The 23,590-nt window shown below is 36.7% G+C and overlaps 3 non-coding genes and 1 gene segment (V, D, J or C); 2 read left to right on the plus strand and 2 right to left on the minus strand.

Moving 5' to 3' along the window:
* Positions 1-320: 320 nt before the first annotated feature.
* LOC131350007 (T cell receptor alpha variable 20-like) lies at positions 321-5,305 on the minus strand (the record flags this gene model as incomplete). The annotated part of the segment is given in 2 exon segments: positions 321-613; positions 5,141-5,305. Coding segments are annotated over 2 exon segments (333 nt in total), but the record flags the coding sequence as incomplete, so codon positions are not given.
* Positions 5,306-15,478: 10,173 nt separating this feature from the next.
* trnal-uag (transfer RNA leucine (anticodon UAG)) lies at positions 15,479-15,560 on the plus strand. Its single transcript has one exon. It is a non-coding gene; the product is annotated as a tRNA-Leu (tRNA).
* A 605-nt stretch (positions 15,561-16,165) lies between these two features.
* On the plus strand, positions 16,166-16,247 carry trnas-gcu (transfer RNA serine (anticodon GCU)). Its single transcript has one exon. It is a non-coding gene; the product is annotated as a tRNA-Ser (tRNA).
* Positions 16,248-19,566: 3,319 nt separating this feature from the next.
* trnap-ugg (transfer RNA proline (anticodon UGG)) lies at positions 19,567-19,638 on the minus strand. The gene has a single exon. It is a non-coding gene; the product is annotated as a tRNA-Pro (tRNA).
* Positions 19,639-23,590: the final 3,952 nt, after the last annotated feature.

A 23,590-nucleotide genomic window follows, 5' to 3' on the forward strand; every position in this document is an offset into this window, starting at 1 on the left:
AAATTTCAGATATACTCCATCACAGCAGAAGCGACAAAGCATGTGAGGTCTAATTCTTATTTCCTGTGAAGCCTAAAACTCATTCCTTAGTTCTGGAGGTTTTTCTCATTACCTTGTTGCTGGTCTGTGTGATTGGTGTTAGATGATATATACAGTTCAAGGTGATAAATGTGGAGCCATGCCTTGTCTTTAATGCACTTCTAATTTAATTATAAATTTCACTTAGGAGTAAAGGAATGTCACCAGCAGAACTGCCTTGAGTATAACAAAACAGTGTGAAGGTTTTTGTACAGTGCAGCTGGATTTCCTGTCACTGTGGGCACCAGAGCACAGTAATATAGTGCAGAGTCTGATACAGCAGCAGAGGAGATGATCAGATCCACTTTCTTATCTTTAAGTGTAGCATTCATTCTTGGGGGACGGTTTTCACTTAGATCTCCAGTTTTGTAAATATAAAGAAGGAACTCAGGTTTAGATTTTGGATATTGCCTGTACCACTGCAGGGAGAAGTCTGTAGCACTTGTTACATATTCACAGGACAGAGTAACATCATCACCTTCATCTACAACATTCTGAGTGGAAAGTGGCTTTATTGAATCTGCCATGGAGTCACCTGTCATAGAGAAGAGAACATAAAGTTTTACACAATCAAGCCAGAATTACACACAGAAATCATGCTTTCTATAACACCAGACAATTAATAAACAATACATAATATCTAAACTAACAAAAGGTGTTAACTCACCTAGTGAAAGCCACAGACACATGAATATAACAGTGAACATGATGACTGGTTTTAGCTGAATGAAAAAGCTCTTTCTGTACTCTAATATATTACCATGATAAATGTTCAGGAAGCTCCACCCCCCAGCATCACATGACAGTGTCTCCAGTGTTGATGACAGTGAAACATCCTGGCTTTACATTAAGCCTTGTTTGGGAAACTGTGCTGAAGCTGTTTACATAATAAACAAACAAAAACTGACAGCAGGAAAAAATTCTACTTCATAAAAATGTTGCAATAATTAAAATGAGTAAATATTTTTGTTTTTTAAATATATATATATATATATTTTATAAGTGGTGTTTGAATTTTAGGGTACTTGATTGTTGTGATAAAGCATGTTTATTGAATATGATTACATTTCATAAGGTGGTATTTCATGAGGTGTGGAACAAACCAGCCTCTTTTCTTTCTGTTATCTATTATTCTTTATTGCCATTTAACTCATTGCTTAATAAAACCACTTTGTAAAACTAGTTGACTTGATCTCATATCTGCTGATTGGTCATTTAAACATGAAACTGTGTTTATAAAGAAAGGGTGGAGTATTTACCTTATCCTATGATAAGAGAATCTGTCCAGATCCCATTTTATTCAGTGCAGCTGTAAAATATAATAATAATAAAAATATAATATTAATTTACACCAATCAGGCATAACTTTATGACCAGTGACAGGTGAAGAGAATGACACTGATGATCTCCTCATCATGGCACCTGTTAGTGGGTTGGATATATTAGGCCCCAAGTGAACATTTTGAACAAGTTAATGTGTTAGAAGCAGGAAAAATGGGCAAGCGTGAGGTCAAATTTTGATGGCTGGACGATTGCATTAGAGCAAAACTGTCTATCTCCAAAACTGCAGCTCTTGTGGGGTGTTCCCGGTCTGCAGTGGTCAGTATCTATCAAAAGTGGTCCAAGCAAGGAACAGTGATAAACTGGCGACAGTGTCATGGGCGGCCAAGGCTTATTGATGCACGTGGGGAGCGAAGGCTGGCCCGTGTGATCTGATCCAACAGATGAGCTACTGTTACTCAAGTTGCTGAAGAGGTTAATACTGATTCTGATAGAAAGGTGTCAGAATACACAGTGCATGATGGGCTTTTTTGGCAGAAAACGGAGGACCAACACAATATTATGCAGCTGGTCATAATGTTATGCCTGATCAGTGTAGTTCACACATTTGTAATAAAATTGTACGTATAGGCCTACTGTACCTATAGGCCTAGTACTGTGTATGTAGGATTAAACAACAGATAGAGTCGATATTATTTTGCAAAGAAGTATTTATAATCACAGAAGTCTACATTCTTGGGGATGTGAGCAGGGTCCTTGTATTTGGCCCACAATAAGATAACTCACTACGCCATCTTCTGGAGAAAAGAGAAAAACTTTAACAAACAAGTCTTTTTTCTTGAAATTCACAAATTAGAACAACAAATAGTCATTTCTGAACTTCTGTACAGAGCCTCAGCTGCTTTCATTAAATTCAGAACTGGCTCTGTGGACTTTTCTGAAAAACTGTCTATCTAATGTAACTGAGTAAACTAGGGAAATACAGTATCTTTTAAAACAACAATATTTTTCACAAATCAACAAACTGTTGTTTAGAGAGAAAAGCAATTATTATTATTATTATTATTATTATTATTATTATTATTATTATTATTATTATTATTATTATTATTATTATTATTATATTTTTAATTCTTCAATTACAAACAAACAAAACAAGGTACATACTCAACTTACACAATATGACGATATATAACCAGCAATAGGTTGAGCAAACCATTAACAAAGCTGATTAAATATCATAATATCATCAAAAATGAATAAACAGATAAATAAATGACCTGTAACTAGAGTGAGAATCAGTGGTATGTATCTCACTATGTACAGTAAGTTGTATAGTTGATCCATTTCTGAACACAGCTCTGTGAGGATTCTGTATAATAGTGCTGTATGTGCTGAACTTTACACGTCTCTAGAAGGACACACCCAGGAAGTGATGCTGTTGTAGTGTAGCTTTGTACAGATCATCACTTCACACAGTTTCAGTGATAGAAAACTAGAGTCATTAATGTAGCTGTGTTGTATTTTAAGATTTATCATCTATACAATACTATAAGCCTTTACTTGTTTTTGTGGTGTTTACATTAATTGAAAACTATAAACAATTATGATATTTTACTGTTAATCTGTAAATGTGATAAATAGGCTCATTGGCCACTACATCAAGATATTTGTATGAAAAGTAAATGCAAACGTTTTATAATAATGATCATAGAACAACAGAACCAGATTCGTACAAAATCTCTCTTTACACATACATTTGCCCAATAGGTAAGTATAGGAAAGCTGATTAGTGTAATTATATCTAAATAATAATTTCATGTCATTGCTTTTCCACAATTACTATCATTAATTAATCTTTAAATTTATATAGCCTTTCTTCAAAGGTAAGTAATAAAATATTGGTACTCAAAATTGACATAGTTGCTAAAAATCCAAAACAATCTCTTTATATACCTGTGTGTTCACAGTTTAGGATGAGAAGTAAATATCTATTCTACTTTGAAGGTGCTGATAGTAAGAAATAAAAGACCAAAATTATTTAATTATTGTTCATAACATACAATAAGTTAAGCGTGTGAGAGAAATGTCTGAGGTGGTGTGTCTGTGCTACATTTACAGGATGGTCTTTTGAATTTTGGAGGTTTTATTTAGATTTTTAGTTTAAAGTAGACGAATAAAAGGGAATTGAGGAACCAGTAAGAAGAGTTTTACTGAGTGTGAGTTTAAATCTGGAGACACAGCATTTATTGGGCACCTCTATTTACAGTTTTAACAATGAAGGGTTTAACACTACGAGGTTTGGGTGCGAGATTGTATGGCCTGTGTAGAATCAGTAGCAGTAGGAGTAATGTCTATCTGGCAAACTTTGTTGACAGTAGATGAAACTTGGATGGAGTTTAAGTCTTGGTATGGCTGGGGTTGGAGCTGTACCCAAGGTCCTGAGCAGAAGCGCAGCACGTCGTAGGAAGCCAAGGGTAGCAGGAGATAGAGCTAGGAATAATTGGAGGGAAACTGTGATTAAAACTACAGCAGGTGTAGAAGTGAAAGAAAACATTGTTTGCAATGAATTAAAACTAAGCAATCAAAGACAGAGCAGTGGCCCTGAAACTTACCCATGCTGTCCTCGGAGGTCAAAATGAACTGTTTGATGAAAACAAGCTGGAAAAGCCCTATTGATAAGTGCACAGATGTCCACTATTTTTATAACTGACCTCGGAAGTCCGATTATAATGGAATGTGAAAGAGTTAAAAAGTAAGAGATAATGGTGTCCAAAAAGAACCTGATATTTCAGGAAGTAAATAGGAGTGACTTTCTCAGCAAAGAGGGTTTGGTTTGAATATTATGAAAAGATAAGAGAAAAGAATAAAAAGACTATGTTTTGTGATGATTATTTCGGAGGTTGTTGGGATGTTCATTCGTGAGCAGCTCAATTCTTGTAACCAGCGCTGATTGCAAATAAAACCTTGTATCTGCATTCATCCAGTCTGGGCAGTTTGGCTTTTTTTAGTTAGAGCCTTGCTTGACTGAGCTGTCGGGTCAATGTGGAGCTGGAGACAGATAATAGCAAAGTATTAATTGAGTAGTATTAAATAGAGCGTTATAGTATTGGATAAAAATATTTTCCACAGAGGGTTGCATCAAGAAGGGCATCCACTGTAAAACTTACATCAAATCAAAATATGCAGATCAATGATCCACTGTGGCAAACCCTAACAGGATCAGCCGACAGAAGAAAAAACAGTATTATGTTTGCCTTCAGTGTAGTTAAACTGTGTGAAAGTTTTTGTACAGTGCAGCTGGATTTCCTGTCACTGTGGACCTCAGAGCACAGTAGTATAGAGCAGAGTCTGATACAGCAGCAGAGGAGATGATCAGATCCACTCGTTGTATGTTTTCATCAACATGAGCGTTCAGACGTGGTGGGATTGGGTCACTTTTATACCCACTTGTATCAATATAAAGAAGGAACTCAGGGTTAGATGTTGGATATTGTCTGTACCAGTGCAGGTAGTTTCCTGAAATACTGCTAAATTTGTATTCGCAAGACAGAGTAACATTTTCACCTTCATGTACAACATTATGAGTTGAAACTGGCTTTATTGAATCTGCCATGGAGTCACCTGTCATAGAGGAAAGAACATAATGTCAGTAACCTATGTGTGGATCAAGCCAGTGTTACATAAATCTCACATTCTGCTTTTTCACATCACCACACAGACTATTTAACCATTAATTCAACTTTTAATATTTATGCAATAAACAAGGCAATTTACTCACCTAGTGAAAGCCACAGAGACACGAATATAAAAGTAAACATGATGAACGGTTTTAGCTGAATGTAAATATTCTGAGGTCTTTATGTACTCTGATATGATCATAAATGTTCATGAAGCTCCACCCCACAGCATCACATGACACCAATGTTACTGACAGATTGTTGATTCTTACTGAAGCATTGCTGTTTGTGGAGAATATTTCCACATTGTATTCAAGTTCAAGCAGGACATTTATTTAATTAATTTCACAAAAGGCAGATGCAAGTGAAAATTGCAAACTACCAGAAAAGGCTATGGTTGAAGCTGTGCTACACACAACAACCACAACAAGAAGTCATTTTCATTCACAAAGTATAACAACAGATACTAATTTCCAGAACATTACATAACATTACTCTCCTGAACTCCTGAATTTGTAAAGCTTCAGCTGTTTAACTTGAGCTTGCTTCAGCTTCTAACTGTCCTCACAGTCAGACATTTCAGAAGTGAATGTAAACATGTAAATAGCTCCATCTTGTGAGAAAAGCATGGCTCTGTTCCAGTCATGTGTAGTGCTTTTTGTACAGTGTGGTTGGGCAGCAACAGTAAAGAAAAGCAAGAAGAGGAGTAACATTGTTATCCTGAGTGTTTAGTTCAGGTCTCTAGCTTTAGAAATAATTGCCAGTGTTGTGTATTTGAAATGTGTCTCTGATGTCTAGGAGAACTACTACTATAATTGGGATTACATTTTTTTTCTTTTCATTTTATTTCTTTTGTCTGCAGTATATAACATATAACAGTATTTAATATATTCCATCAACAGTAAAATGCACTATTCTGAAAAGACCATTAATTCACATGTTTTATTGAATCTTTTCTTGTGATAATGAATTCATTGATTTTTAATCATCTTTAATTATTTCTATAATTATCACACACTGCAAATTATACACGAGCCCACATCTACATTATAAACAATATAAGCATGAAGAAAGGAAGGAAAGAATGAGAGTAAACTGGTTACAATGAATCATCAGGACAACTGGACAGAAAAGGTCAATTCTATTTTAATTCTATATCAACAACTGACACTAAATGTTCTATTAGCATCAGACAAAATATACTTGAAAATGTACAAATTTACTGCAGTGTTTAGTTGAGTATTCATTTTTCTTTTCAGTTGCATATGTTACCACCACAGTATTTTGTCTGTTGTTAGCTGATAAGTTGGGAAAGGGAAAAGGAGAGTAAATTCAATTCAAGATAGAACTGTAGAGAAAACCATCATGTTTTACTTTCCTCTGTTTTTCTGAAAGTTTCCTTTTTATGTTACTGTAAATGTCAAGTTTCCTTCTACTCTGTCTTCAGTGAAGCATCTAAGCATTTCTTGTGTACAAAGCCTCAACTGTAGCTTCCCTCTGTTTTAACCAATCAGAGTGCAGGATGTGCCACATTATGTAAAATACACACACATGTTCTAAAAGAATTTAATGGTTAAAAGATTTGTATATTTACGTACTACACTTCCTATTTCTATAAAGTAAACATTTTCTAATCTACAAAATATATTGTTGCAATTACAACACTGTAAGGCTTTATATACTTTCTATACATTAGAACTGATTATATCACATTAATAATTACTAATGAAGTGTTACTGTATTGTTACTTAATTACACTTGCATATACTTGGCTTGAAGTAATGCATTACTTCAATAATCTTTTTTTAATCAAACAATTCTTCCACAGGCACTGCAGTGACTGATACAATTTTAAAAATCCCCCATAAAATTATAATAATATAAAATCCCTAATACAATTTATAAGCGTCTTGTATTAAGCTCAATGCTCTTTTAAGTATCTGTGGTCATTCAAGTGTTTCACTTAATATCAGTGCTGGATCAAGTGCTATTTTATAAGCTGCCAAATAATGAAGGGTGAAGTCTTTAGTTCACTAGTGTTACATTAAAACTCAGCAATTTAAATTATTTAAAGACATTGATATTTAACTTTGTTTTACATTTTTATTGCATCAGGAGAATAACAGCATGAACCTTAGCAGAAATAATTATTTTTGATTAAAGATTAACATTTATTTTTAAAGGATTTCTTCTCTGATTGTTCATCCAATAAGTATAAACAACATATGTAAGAGGATCATTGTTGATATTTAAAGCAAATAAACAGCGAATTTTGAGAATTAAGAAAGAAACCTGTATTTGAATGAAACAGATAAACATCTCCCCCTGCTGAGAAAAAAATCAAGCTTGACTTTTGTACAGTCTGTTTGAGTTTTGTGTCTCTGTGGGCTGCATGGCTGTAACAAACCTCCAGACACCGGGTGAGTAGGATCCATGTGCAGTTTATTAATATAATGCAAAACGACAGGCAAGAAAGGTCAGAGAACCGTAAAGACGAACCACGATGCAAACTAATCCGAAAAACACTAGACTGACTCAGAAAACCGATGAAACAAAATGAGATCAAAACCACAACAGCAATCAGACAGAGAAACACGAGAAACAGCTTGGTACAGAGCTAGTCACAATACTCTGTAATGTGCATCCAAGACTGTCTCCATGATCAGACCAGCAGAGGAGCAGAGATTAATCACTGAGGCTCACAAGTGATAGATTTGTGTCTGAAAATACTGTCTCCTAATAATACATGTGTTAAAAATCTAATGTGATTTATAAATATACTCTTTATAAATCACATTAGAGACAGAATTCCTCCAAACATGGCATGTAAATTCAAAATGATCAGTAGATAATAGATTTCCATATAACAAAACTGTGTGAAAGTTTTTGTACAGTGCAGCTGGATTTCCTGTCACTGTGGGCGCCAGAGCACAGTAGTATAGAGCAGAGTCTGATACAGCAGCAGAGGAGATGATCAGATCCACTTGTTCATCTTTAACGTTAGCAGTCATTCTTGGGTCAGTGTTGGAAATTAGATTTCCTTTTTGGTCAACATTAAGAAGGAACTCAGGTTTAGATTTTGGATATTGTCTGTACCAGTACAGGTAGTCTGTTCCACCACTTTTTTTATATGTGCAGGACAGAGTAACATTGTCACCTTCATCTACAGATTTATGAGGGAGAAGTGGCTTTATTGAATCTGCCATGGAGTCACCTGTCATAGAGAAGAGATCATAATGTTTTTAACCTTTAAATAATCATCAGGAAATACTTAAGTCAGACCCACACTCTGCATTTTCACACTGCATCACCACACAGACTAATATTTAATATAATATAGTTAATATTTCTGCAATAACAAAAAGTCAATGTTAACTCACCTAGTGAAAGCCACAGATACATGAATATAACAGTGAACATGATGACTGGTCTTAGCTCAGTGAAAATAGTGGAGATCTTTCTGTAATCTAATATGTTAACACCATAAAGCTTCAAAATTGCTCCACCCCACAGCATCACATGACAGTGTCACCAATGTTGTTGTCAGATTGTTGATTCTTACTGAAACATCCTGGCTTTACATTCAGCCTCATATGGGGAACCTGTCCAGAGGACATTTAAGTAAACTCATACTGAAAGTAGGAAATTAATGTATTCCCTTAATGCTCAACTCTAACAGTTAAATCTAAAAAAAATAAAACTTTCCTGTACTTATGATATCAAGAGAAGGAGAGAAAGAAGAGTAAAGGCAGATTTACAGATAAGATTCCAGTTTTCAGTGTTTCTCACACAGCAGGTACTTTTGTTGATTTTTGTATGATTGAAGAATGTCACAAAGGTTTTACTGTGAAAAGTAGCTTTCATCGTCTCAAATAATGTGAGCAGGTTGTGTGGTGCTCTAGTTGTTGAGGCACAATAAGATAAGTGACTGCGCCATCTTGTGTTCACTGAAGAGAAAAAACATAACACACTAATAAATAAATAAAACCCTGCAAACAGGTCATATAGTCACACATGTATGCTCTGGATTAATATTTTTATATTTGACCTTAGAATTTAATTGTATTCACAACACACAGAATTCCCTTTAGATAAATTTTCTTATGCTTGATCATGAATCACAACATTATATTTTAAACTAACATTCTTTTATGAAACATTTCTGTTCTTCACACTTTCTCACACTGAACACTGCAAAAGAGCAGAAGACAACAATGCACTAAAGAATAAGACGGTTCTAGTTACTTGTTTAAAAATACAAGGAATTGGTTTACTGATTAGTTTGACTATTATATATGTGAAGTTACGACACTTAGACAATAAAATGCCCTTCATCTGCAGTGTAATTACTCCAGACAGAACAGAGAGGATCATGAGTCCACTGGCATTGTGGAATTCTGCTATGAGGATTGACCTGAGCCTTGTCTTTAGTGCACTTGTTATCAGTCAATATGGAATTGTACCATGAGGGTAGAAATCTTTCTTTATAATAACAATGACACAACACCACACTACAAGAAAACACTTTAAGCAGAAGGATTTTAACAGTGTGATAGCACAGTGACACAGCAGGTAGTGTTGCTGCATCACAGCTTCAGGATCCCCAGTTTGATGATGTGTTCAGGTCACTGTCAGTTTGTGTGCAGTTTTGCATCACCTCCAAAAAACATGACAATCACCAGAAGAGAGAAAGAGAGAATCCCCCAAAAGGACATGGAACTTTCTCTAAAGCATTGGTAAAGCTGCTTCAATATAACAAAACTGTGTGAAAGTTTGCTTGTTCCTACATTTTCCATTTCTTGATCATTCTGTAAAATTGTATTTAAGATATGATGTTTAATGCCTTAATGCTCAGTCCTAACAAACACACAAGGTTACAGGTTGTTAATTAGAAAAAAAATAGTGTTCCTGTACTCAAGATAGCATCAGAAGTGAAAGAACAATAAAGGCAGAGTTTCAGATGAGTTCAGTGTTTCTGACACAGCAGGTGCTTTTGTTTGTCACAGAAATGACATTAGATGAGTATTTATTTTTATTACAGTTTAGTCTTAAGTGGTCAGATGTGTAGAATTGTGTAGAATGAAAGGGTCAGTGCTTAATTCTTGTAGTTTGTGCTCTGCCTCAATAGCAAGGTTTCCAAGTCTGTAAGCAGCTTTACTGTTTTTACCGCCATGTTTGTCTCTTTATTCAACTTTTACACTGTAGGCAAACAGCCTCTGCAAGATTATATAAAAGATAAAAACATTTACACATAGTTTTGGTGATATATGTTCATGGTCCTGTCCTACATCCTGTCCTACATCCTGTCCTATCAGGGGAGTAAACACACAATTACACAATTACCTTAAATTTACTTAAATACTTGATTATTAATCACAAGATAATATTTGAAACCGAAAAACCTTCATGAAATTATTTATTTATTTTGCCCAAACTGAAGACTGTGCAACACAATAGAAAAAATCACTTTAATAATGAATGAGTTCTAGTCAACCTTGAATGAGGAACCTGTCCTAAGCACATAGTAAACAAATACTGACAGCATATCATTTTTAATAATGAAAACAATCAATCTATTCTATAAACATTAAATCATCATTAAATGTTATGTTGTTGTAAATTTAATATATAAACATTGGGGCAATGTTTGTGAGTTCACAGTGTAGTATTGATTCACCCCTAATTATTAACAGTAGTACAGATTTATTATCAAATATAATTAGACTCATTTGTGTCTTGGGGCCTGAAACAAAAATCTCACTTAGAAGTTTCCTAAACAGACTTGCTTTCTTTTACAGGTTCCACAGATGCAGGGTCTCAGAGGGTAACAGACATATTCCCAAAACCCACAGCAATTAAGTGCTGAAGTATTTCAATCAATGTCAAAAACACACTGGGAAATCAAACTAGGGGACATTCTTATTATTCAAGACTCAAGACCAAAGTAAACCTGCACAGAAACATATGTTAAACACGTCAGATCTCAAGCACAATAAACACAGAAATAACTGTTCATCAAATGGAATGGTGTAACATTTTTGGGTATTTCAGGCATGTGAACTTTACACTGTCATTTACTAAGCTAGCTAAATTTATTATTATCTAGGCTGATTGGAGTCTCTAAATTGCCCGTTGTGTGTGTGCCCTGCGATTGGCTGGCACTCCATCCAGGGTGTATCCTGCCTTGATTCCTGAGTTAGGTACAGGCTCCCTGTGACCTGAGGATAGATTGGATAAGCGGTACAGACAATGAAAATAATGAAATCGTTTTCCTATTTGATTCATTTGTTAATTACATTACTCTTTTTTTCTACACAGAGCACATCAATACAAATGACTAGGTCTGAAATGCAGGGCCTATACTGGTATATTGTATATTGTAAAATTCTGCTGTGATGATTGAACCAAGCTTTTACTTTTTATTTCCAGGTTATCAAGGAATATGGAATAGTATCATCAGTGTATAAAGATGTATACTTGACTATCTGAGTAAAGTGTCTGGAAGAGGCTCGGAGGCAACATCCACAAAGTTGTATATATTTTCTGGTAAGGATCCTCAATGATGGATCGATAGACCCTAATCATCTTTCTAGTGGTTTTCATTATCTTCCATAGAGTCTTCTGCTCTGACACGGAGTGCAGTTTAATATTAAACAGCTGAATAGTTTCACATGATGCTATCAATATTTCCCTGAATGTAATGATGAGGATGGGAGAGAGGGGTCTGCTCTCCTATCTCTACATGAAATTGAGACACTTCTGGGATTTTCTGGCTCAGATAAGATTCTATGTGATGCACCATAAAAACTGTCATCACTGTGATGCCAACAGTCATGTATTTTTTAACCTGTGGATTGTTGTTTTTACATGGCTTTAAGCCTCTTCTTCTTCTTTCTGCATGTAGACTCATCAGAGCATCTAAAGAAATCCCCAAGAAGATTGAATACCAAAATAAGGAAAAGCTACTTTTAAAAGTTATATTAATAATCCCTCTCTAAACCAAATATTATACCATTAATGAATGCAAAATATTTAACTAATTTTTACTTTTCAGGCACTGATGAACTGTCAGACAAAGACATCAGATAGTATTGCTGCCTCACAGTTCCATGGTCCCCAGTTCGAGATTGAGCTCAGGTTTCCCTCATTTCCAGTGTTGCCAAGAAAAGCTATAGATCTCTGAACAGGATCAAGTGGTTAATGAAGCTTAAAAAACAATTAGCTATCTCCTAATAATCCAACATTTGTCAAACTATAATATATTTATGAACCCTTTATAAATTGCAAGAGAGACAGAATTTGCCAAAAATAGCATGTAAATAGCAGCTCAACATCATCAGCAGAACTGCTTTCAATATAACAAAACTGTGTGAAAGTTTTTGTACAGTGCAGCTGGATTTCCTGTCACTGTGGGCTCCAGAGCACAGTAGTATAGAGCAGAGTCTGATACAGCAGCAGAGGAGATGATCAGATCCACTTGTTTAGTTTTATCATCAACTTTAGCAGACATTCTTGGGTCAGTGTTGGAAATTAGATCTCCTTTTTGGTCAACAATAAGAAGGAACTCAGGTTTAGATTTTGGATATTGCCTGTACCAGTGCAGGAAGTTTCCTGTAGTAATGCTTGATTTGTATTTGCAGGACAGAACAACATCATCACCTTCATCTACAGGTTTATGAGGGAAATCTGGCTCTATTGAATCTGCCATGGAGTCACCTGTCATAGAGAAGAGATCATAATGTTCTTAAACTTTAAATAATCAACAGGAAATACTTAAGTCAGACCCACAGTCTGCATTTTCACACTGCATCACCACACAGACTAATATTTAATATAATATAGTTAATATTTCTGTAATAACACAAAGTCAATGTTAACTCACCTAGTGAAAGCCACAGATACATGAATATAACAGTGAACATGATGACTGGTCTTAGCTCAGTGAAAATAGTGGAGATCTTTCTGTAATCTAATATGTTAACACCATAAAGCTTCAAAATTGCTCCACCCCACAGCATCACATGACAGTGTCACCAATGTTGTTGTCAGATTGTTGATTCTTACTGAAACATCCTGGCTTTACATTCAGCCTCATATGGGAAACCTGTCCAGAGCACATTTAAGACACATACTGAAAGCAGGAAATTAATGTATTTATGTAAAAATGACCATTTTAATCTAGTAAAAATCGTATCTAACCATTTCATTGTGTAATATTTAAATTATATATGTTAGTGACATCTTTAAATTAGAGAAAGTTTGTGTAAACACCAGCAGCAGATAAATGTTAGAAACACTAAGTGGAAGAGAATATGATTTATTTAAGAATGAGGAAGAAATTAGTAGTTTCCCTTGGTAATTAAGGTTGAATTAATCCCTTATTTCTCAGCTCTAACAGTTAAATCTGAAAAATAAAACTTTCCTGTACTCACAATAGCATCAGAAGAAGAGAAAGAAGAATAAAGGCACATTCACATATAAGTTTCTAGTTTTTAATGTTTCTGACACAGCAGGTGCCAAAGAAATGACATTAGATGAGAATTTATTCTTATGACAGTTTAGTGTTAAGTGGACAGTTGTGTTGTTTAATCAGAATGATATCTCTGAAATTAGCTTAGGCACTAAGAGTAACCAGGGCAGGGGTTAGGATATTATATCAGCAGTATGTATGATAGAAGAACAAGTATACTCTATGTCTCAGAGAATGTGAGCAGGTTGTGTTGTGCTCTAGTTCTAGACCAACATTAAGATAAGTGACTGCGCCATCTTGTGTTCACTGAAGAGAAAAACCTTAACACCAAAAAAAATTGTTTTTTAACTTACCAAATTTATATATGTGCAGAAATATAATTGAAAAAAATAATTGTCTCTCTCTCTCTCTCTCTCTCTCTCTCTCACACACACACACATACACACACACACACACACAGCCATTTGCTCACCCATTCACACCTAGGGGCAATTTAACATTATCAATCAATCTACTTAGTCTAGCATTAATTAGATATTACTTCAAACTTGTTGCAAAATATACACTAATAATATTAAAAATTAGACGATTGTTCAGTAAGTGGCAATATACAGTATCTCACAAAAGTGAGTACACCCCTCACATTTTTGTAAATATATGGCAACCTGTAGCTCTGGTGAACTCCATGCCCAAGAGGGTTAAGGCAATGCTGGAAAATAATGGTGGCCACACAAAACATTGACACTTTGGGCCCAATTTGGTCATTTCCACTTAGGGGTGTACTCACTTTTGTTGCCAACGGTTTAGACATAAATGGCTGTCTGTTGAGTTATTTTGGGGGGACAGCAAATTTACACTGTTATACAGGCTGTACACTCACTACTTTACATTGTAGCAGAGTGTCGTTTCTTCAGTGTTGTCACATGAAAAGATATAATAAAATATTTACAAAAATGTGAGGGGTGTACTTACTTTTGTGAGATACTGTATGTCCATGTGTCCATACAGCCCTAAAACATCAGGCATGTGTGGCTTGGGGTGCAGTCAGAATTCTAATTCATCCCAAAAGTGTTGAGTGGGTTTGAGTTCAGGGCTGTGTGCAGGTAACTCATTTTATTCCACACCAAACTTGTAATAAACATCTTCATTGAGCTGGAACATGTTTTTGTAAGAATATAAAGACATCCTACAATTGTGCAGCAGTTTGGAGAATGCCCACATACTGGTGTGATGGTTAGGTGTCCACAAATATAGCCATATTGTACATATTCAGGACTTTGTTAGAATTAGTATTGTTGTAATAATGTTGTAATAATTGGTTGTGCATGTCAATAAAGAAACATATGTAAAAATATGTTAATATAAATACTGAACCCTTCTCAATATCTCAGTACCTCAGGTTATGGACTCTCCTTTCATACATATGCATACTTGTACCCTTTTTTAAAGGGCTACTGCAATATAAGCAGAACATTCATAAAGCTGCAACAAAATGTTCCCAGTTATATATTTGCTTGAAATCTAATTTGTGCAAAGCCAATATTAAGTTATAACTTGTACTCAATTCACAGACAGATTAAAGTGCACAGTGGAATTGCACATTTTATTAGGTAGAATGTGTGTGTGTGTGTGTTCAGTGATTGTTTGCAGTCCGAATGGCCCAGGGGAAGAAGCTGTTTGTAAGTCTGGTGGTGTGAGACTTTGTTGACCTGAAGTGCCACCCAGATGGCAACAGGTCAGACAAGTGATGAGCAGGATGTGAGGAGTCTCCTGCGATGGCCTTGATTTTGCTGAGGCAGCGGGACCTGGACATGTCATCCAGGGAGGGCAGAGGGCAGCCGATGATTTTTTGAGCTGTTTTTCACCCTCTGCACAGTTTGTCTGTCCTCATCTGTGCAGCCTGTGTACCACACACCCAGACAGTATGTCAGTGTGCTCTCCACAGAGGTCTATAAGTACTGAGCCCTTGGGTAGCGTGGCCGAGTGGTCTAAGGCGCTGGATTTAGGCTCCAGTCTCTTCGGAGGCGTGGGTTCGAATCCCACTGCTGCCAGCTGAGCACTTTGCAAGGCAGTGGTTGTGGGCTCTGGCACCACAAAGGCTTTACAGGGGTTGTGGCTCTGGTGCCTTCTGCAAATGTGCTTAAGAGTTGCCATTAGCTGGCTGCAAAAAAAAAAACAAGCTCACATGGTACCGGAGCCCCCAGACCCAGGTGCGGAAATAGCTCCCTGGTTTCGCTGACTGGTGTCAACGCTGGCTGCTCCGTTTCACACCTTGCTTTTTCAAACAGCAAGTCCAAACAACCACAGAACGGTAAACAAAACACGGTTTCCGCGTGTGAGCCGCATCAGTTGTGCCCTTACCATGGTTACGAGCTACCAACAAAACAACAATTCAACCAAGAATAAAAATTCGACATAAGAAGTGGTGGCCAAGAGGTTTGGGCAATGGAGTGCAAGTGCCAGGTGCACTGAGGTGTAAGGTCATGTGGGTGACCTAGGATGCCAAGAGGTTAAGGAAACAGACTGCTAATGCACGTGGGATGGGCTCCAGTTGCTTTGGGAACAGGCTTGTTTAAACGCGTTGAGTTATGGCGCTCCTCTACGGAATTGTTGCGGTCTCTGTGGACATTTGGTCGTGGGTGCCACACCTGCGCCTGACGAGGTGGCCGAGAGGTTAAGGCGATGGACTGCTAATCCATTGTGCTCTGCACGCGTGGGTTCGAATCCCATCCTCGTCGCTTGTGTGCCCTTTAACCTCCTCTTTACCACAACTCTTGCACGCGGAATGCTTCGGAGTGCTAGAGGGGATCGAGAAAAGCTAACCCTGGGTCTAGGTGTTTCGCAACCGTGGGCTGTATTTCCATGTTGGTTGGACACAGATGCTGTAAGGCTGACGGGTCGCCGCTGGAGATCCATGCAGATCAATGCAGACAGCAGCCCGGATCGTGCACCTTTATATATCTCATCAAAACCAGATGAAATTTCTAATTGGTCTAGATTAACTGAGTGTGTTAAAGATATTAGAGATTGGATGGCCGATAATTTCCTATTATTAAATTCTGACAAAACAGAGATATTACTTATTGGCCCAAAAACTAGTACACAGAAGCTCTCACAATTCAGCTTGCACCTAGAAGGATGCACTGTTACTACTAGCTCAACAGTGAAAGACCTGGGTGTAATATTAGACAGCAACTTATCCTTTGAAAACCATATTTACAATATCACAAAAACAGCCTTCTTCCATCTTAGAAATATTGCCAAGCTTAGGAACATTTTATCTGTATCTGATGCAGAAAAGCTAGTTCATGCATTCATGACCTCCAGACTGGACTACTGTAATGCATTACTAGGTGGTTGTCCTGCATCTTCAATAAACAAGCTACAGTTAGTCCAGAATGCAGCCGCCAGAGTTCTTACCAGATCAAGAAAATATGATCATATAACCCCAATATTATCATCCCTGCACTGGCTACCTGTTAAGTTTAGAATTGACTATAAACTAGCTCTACTCACATACAAGGCTCTAAATGGTTTAGCTCCCACCTATCTATCCAGTCTTCTAACACATTACAATCCACCACGCTCTTTAAGATCACAAAATTCTGGACTTCTAGTAGTTCCCAGAATATCAAAGTCCACAAAAGGAGGTAGAGCGTTTTCGTATTTAGCTCCAAAACTCTGGAATAGTCTTCCTGACTGTGTTCGGGGCTCAGACACAGTCTCCCAGTTTAAATGTAGACTAAAGACTTATCTCTTTAACCAGGCATACATCTAACACTTCCCATAACCTTGCACTCCAGTACATCTGATTAAATGCACATTCAGCTAGTACTGCTAATATTATGAACAGCAGCTACGCTAATGCTGTTCCATTGTTTCCTTTCTTCTACCCATCCCGAGGCATACAGAGACTGTGCCGGCTCCAGTGGCATCCGGAGATGGACCAGGTCCAGCCGGGTTCTGCTTGTGAGGATTGGGATATTCAAGCAGCGCCATGGACAACAACCTCCTTATTGATTCACATAACACTATACACATGCTGTATCTGCATCACACAATTGTCACCCAAATGAGGATGGGTTCCCTTTTGAGTCTGGTTCCTCTCAAGGTTTCTTCCTCATACCATCTAAGGGAGTTTTCCTTGCCACAGTCGCCTCAGTCACCTCAGGCTTGCTCACTTGGGATAACATCTAGGACTGTTTGTCTGTTTGTCTGTTCATATGTTTGTTGTTTTCTTATGTGGTTTCTCATGTAAAGCTGCTTTGAGACAATGCTCTTTGTTAAAAGCGCTATACAAATAAAATTGAATTGAATTGAATTGATTGCAACAGACTGGGATGCAAGTTCATATCAGCAAACCTTGTCAACAAGAGCCTAAGCCTTTCAAACCTTTCCTGGGTTTGGATCTTGAATCACGTCTGGTAATGGAAGCATGCGTGGTACAACCATTGCGACCGCCTGCCAGAGTGTCTCTCTTTCCCGACCTGGCAGGCCTCCCTTGACCACAGCCCCACAACCCTCCAAGTGCATGGGTAGCGTCGCCAAAAAAACATGGTTATTAATTAATGTAATTAATTAACTGATTAAATATGATTGTGATAGTTAAAACTATTGATAAACTGATGAAAATGAATGACCTGTAACTAGAGTGAGAATCAGTGGTATGTATCTCACTATGTACAGTAAGTTGTATAGTTGATCCATTTCTGAACACAGCTCTGTGAGGATTCTGTATAATAGTGCTGTATTTGCTGAACTTTACACATCTCTAGAAGGCCACACCCAGGAAGTGATGCAGTTTTAGTGTTATTTTGTACAGATCACTTCACACAGTGTCAGTGACAGAAATCTAGAGTCATTATGGCTGGTGTTGTATTTCAAGATTCATCATCTATACAATACTATAAGCCTTTATCTGTTTGTGTGGTTTTTAAATTATTTGTACATTTATAAATAATTATGATAATTTGCTGTGGAAAATCATAGGAAACTGATCCAGATTTAAACAAAATCTCTCATAAGTAAATTTGCTATGTCTATAACCAAAAGGTAATTAAATTCAGTTCAATTCAGTTCACTTCAATTTTATTTGTACAGCACTTTTAACACAGGACATTGTCTTAAAGCAGCTTTACAGAAATACAGAAATTCACAATAGAAATTACAAAGTTGAAAATTAACTTTACCCCTAATGAGCAACTCTGAGGCAACAGCGGCAAGAAAAAACTCTGTGAGACGATATGAGGAAGACTCAAATGTGAACCCATCCTCATCTGGGTGATACCAGAGAGTGTGATTATGAATAAATTACCTTCTAATTGTATATTATCAAACATTAAAAGCAGCAGAGGAGATGATCAGATCCACTTGTTTAGTTTTATCATCAACTTTAGCAGACAGACGTGGTGGCATAGGGATTTACCTCCACATGGAGTGATGAAAAAAAGGAACTCAGGTTTAGATTTTGGATGTTGTTTGTACCATTGTAGGCTGTTTACTGAACCACTGTCTTTGTTGCTGCAGGACAGAGTAACATCATCACCTTCATCTACAACTTTATGAGTGAAAAGTGGTTCTAATAAATCTGCCATGGAGTCACCTGTTATAGAGAAGAGAACATAATAATATTTAGTTTTGAGTTATATAACTCATATTCTATTTTTTCTTAACATCACACAGGCTAATTAATCATTAATTTATTATCTCCTTTCTGAAAAGATCAATGATAACTTACCTAATGAAAGCCACAGACACATGAATATAACAGTGAACATGATGAATGGTGTTAGTAAAATGACAATATTCTGAGGTCTTTCTGTACTCTATTATATTAATATTTCAGAGGTTCATGTCTCCACAAAGTGTGACATTCTCCATCCCGCTCCCTGTATTCCAGAGAGAGGCTCCAGGTTGGAGCTTTAATTTTCAGAGGTAATTACAGTGGGATTTGAACCTCCTTGGACCTCTGGAGAAACAAGCTTCCAAGTGAGAACCAAGCCGGCAGTGCAAGTTTCCATTAGTTTTGTCCCAACCACTCTATTCCATGTAAAACCAGGGCTCGTCCGGGATTTGAACCCGGGACCTCTCGCACCCAAAGCGAGAATCATACCCCTAGACCAACGAGCCAGGTCGTCCCTGTCTAGCTTGTTGTGTGCCAATGGAGGGTTACTGTACTCTGTAACTGTATGACCTTCTTGCTCATATGGACTGGGGTCCGAGTAAAAGGAACTCGGTTACACAAAGTCAAGTTAACAATAAAGCGAGGCTCCTGTGGGATTCAAACCTTTTTGGAATCCAGATGCTACGTGTGAACCAAGTAAGCAGCTCTTGCCATTGGGCCAAATATATCATTAACCTCGGTTGGACATGAAGATCAAAATCAATTCTTGTAGAACAAGCTTGCTTTAGTGTCAGGTGGAGGTTTCAGTATAGGTCAAGTTTACAGGATTGTAGCTTCTTTGCTGGAAACTGTACTGTTGCTCCAGTATAGCTTGGTGAATATTATGAGGCTTCAAGTAGTTTCTGTGACATTTGCAGTAAGTTTAAAAATGATTCCAGTTGGTAATAAAATTGAATTAGCTGGTTGCTAAAGAAACTCAGGTGGCTGGTGGGGTATGGTTTGGTAACTGTTACAAGGTCTCATCTGTTCGATAGGGTGACACTAGGAAGCTGTAATGGAGTCCATGTGGTTGCTATGGATTTTAAAAAATATTTTAGTATGATTTATGTCATTTACAGGGTTGTTACTGTAGTCTTAGATTTCTGTTCTTGGTGAACAGGAATGAAACCCGATGTGGTCTTTAGCTGTTGTAGCTCATCTACCTCAAGAATTGATTATGGGGCACTATTTCAGTGGAGCTTATTTATTTCCTGATTGTGTGATGGAAACTGTGTTTTTATTTTCCACAATACTTATTCTTAGTTATACATACTTTCAGGTATCCTGTAATTCTCAAAAATATATTAAAGATCCTGCAAAGACACACATGATGAACACATTAAATCTCATTCTCAGTAAAACAAACAAACAAACATAAAATAAAATAAAAATAAATCAGATCAGCTGCTTGTCAAAAGAGTTTACAATATGCACATTTTTATTCCTAGAACAGAATCAAATTCCAGCATGTGATCTTTACACTGTCATTAAGTAAATAAACCATCAAACCTGCCACTATTGTTTATGAGAACTGCACTTAATACTGCAGAGGGAGTGAACATGTGGCTTCTTCAAACACACACCTAACTTTTCTATCTGTATTTGGATTCACTTAGAATGTTTTGTCTATTCACTTCAAATAAAGTATTCATATATGGTTATATACATACATTTCTATTGGATCAATAATCAGAATGCTGATGTTATGCATAGCTTCCAGTCTTTTCTTCTTATTGTGATTCTTTAACACTTTCATGTTTGAGGTCTCTGTAGGTTTTTGGACAGTGAAGTTGACTTTCCTGTCACTGTGGGCTGCAAGGCGCAGTAGTACAGTGCAGAGTCTGATACTGAAGCAGGCGAGATCTCCAAATCCACACGCTTCAGACTCTTATGAACTTTAGCAGACAAATGAGGATGAGGAGTATCACCTGTCTGATTCCCTCCCGATTCCGTCAACAGAACGAGGAATTCTGGTGCTGCATTGGAATATTGTCCATACCACTGTAGATTGTTCATAGAAACAGTGTATTTATAATCACAGGAGAGTGTAACTGCTTGCTCCTCTTTACCATAGACAGCAGAAGATGTTGGAGTAATGCTGTCCTGTGTGCTCTCACCTGAAGAGGACATTTATTTCAGAATATTATCATTTTATATTATACAGTATACATACAGTACATGCTTACAATCTAAAACACTCACACATGGAAACATTTCTTTACTAGTTATAAAACATTTAAACATGATATATGGGGATATATAAAATATAAGCTTACCTATGAACATGGTAAAAACAGAAACATACAGAAAACCATCATGTTTTAATTTCCTCTGTTCTTCTGAAAGTTTCCTTTTTATGTTATTGTAAATGTCAAGTTTCCTTCTACTCTGTCTTCAGTGAAGCATCTAAGCATTTCTTGTGTACAAAGCCTCAACTGTAGCTTCCCTCTGTTTTAACCAATCAGAGTGCAGGATTTGCCGCATTATGTAAAATACACACACATGTTCTAAAAGAATTTAATGAGCAAAAGATTCAAATATTTAGTTCCTGTATTTCCTATTTCTATGAACTTAAACCTTTTCTAATCTACAAAATATATTGTTGCAATTACAAACAATTCTTATTGTGAAATTAAATTCTTCAGCAGATTTATAGTACACCCTTAAAGTCTAAACAAAACACCAGAGGTACTGTAGTGATTGATAGGATTTTAAAAAATTCCCCATAAAATTATAATAATATAAAACCCCTAACAAGGTGGTGTTTGAGAGCATGTGCACAAATACATAAGCATCTTGTATTAAGCTCAAGATTCTGCAGTAATTCAAGTGTTTCAGTCGGACTGCACTCCACACACCATGTATCTGTGCTGAAGCTTTGTTCAGGTTTAATGTTCATGGCTACTTTAACACTCCACATGGTTCTGTTGTGTCCAGGTCCAATCAGGTTCAGTTCTAGAGTATTTTCATGTCATGTACTGCCATCTGCAGGAGCTGAATTTAAATAGACATATACATTATTTACATCAAGAACCATCAATATATTTTAAAACAAAAGTATTGCTCACCACGCTGGGAATAGTTCACAGTTTCAATTCACAGATTCATTTGGAATCATTACAGCATTTCAGCATATCAGAACACAAGAATAACCCGTCTTTTTCTTTTTTATCTGTATTTCTGACATTAACCTAGACAAAAACAAGTCCTCAGATTCAGCATCCTTAAAGAGACAAATTTGCTGGTGTGCTTGTGATTATTGTCCTTTAATATGACCCAGTTTCAGCACAACATAAGCTCATGGACAGTCTTACATTTGTCTCAAGAATATTCTAATATAAAGTGGAGATCATCAATGTCCAAATGATTAAAAGTTTTCTAGAGCCTGTGGCTGCAGAACAACCGAATCCTCACCCCTCCACCAACATGACACTTGGTATGAGGTGTTTGTTGTGATAAACTCTGTTTGACCTTCACCAAACATGAAACTATGAATAATGATTAACCATCAGTCCAAAAAAATATTGTTCCCAAATTTGTTAAGATACTGCCATGTTTTTTGTAGAGAAAGGGCTTCTTCCTCCTCCATGAAAGCCATATGTGGAGGCAGGACTGAGGTGGAGCACAGGTTTGTGAATGGAAGGTGGTGCAGGGAAGAGTAAGTGCTGTTTCCACAGGTCAGGGTCGTAACACTTAAGACCTGGGAAATGCAACTGTGAATGGATTTTTGCTGATCCATTTAAAATTTGGCAGACATTGTACATCCATTTAACTGAAAATACAAATGTTAATACACAATTTCCATTTTCATTTCATTTTCACTCAATCTTGATGAATTTCATTATGATCAATAAAAGGAAAGCAAATTTGACTAACACTTTCCTTATTCATCCATTTTAACTTCTTGTAACTATACAATGGAATTATGGTCTGGAGTGCTCACATTTTGTTCTGGATCTTAGTTCACATTTGGTAAAGTAACATACATTTATACACACAGGAATAATAAACACATGAAAGAATAAATAAATGTATGAATGGAAAAAAATTACAGGATATATAATTATAGGATATTGTTTGTACCAATAAAGCAGAATGTTATCTCTGCATCACTTATATGAACATTTCAGAGTAACAGTGTACTGAATAAACAAAAAGTAACCATGTGCCTTTATCATGAATTAACTTGAATGAATCACAGAACCAGATAGGATCTTGCGCATGCGAAATGAACGAATCTCTCCCGAGTCATATTACGGGTTTATTCAAAATGAACGAATCTTTCACGGAACCGAATCGGAGCCACGGAGGCCAGCTGTACGCCAACTGCATCCTGTTAAAACGTAAAGAAAACAAAAAACTCTCTGTAATTCACTTATGGTGTTCTAGATGGCTACTTAATTTACACCTTAACACGAA

The sequence above is a fragment of the Hemibagrus wyckioides genome, unplaced genomic scaffold, assembly GCF_019097595.1.
Source record: "Hemibagrus wyckioides isolate EC202008001 unplaced genomic scaffold, SWU_Hwy_1.0 Contig2, whole genome shotgun sequence".
Classification (NCBI taxonomy): Eukaryota; Metazoa; Chordata; class Actinopteri; order Siluriformes; family Bagridae; genus Hemibagrus; species Hemibagrus wyckioides.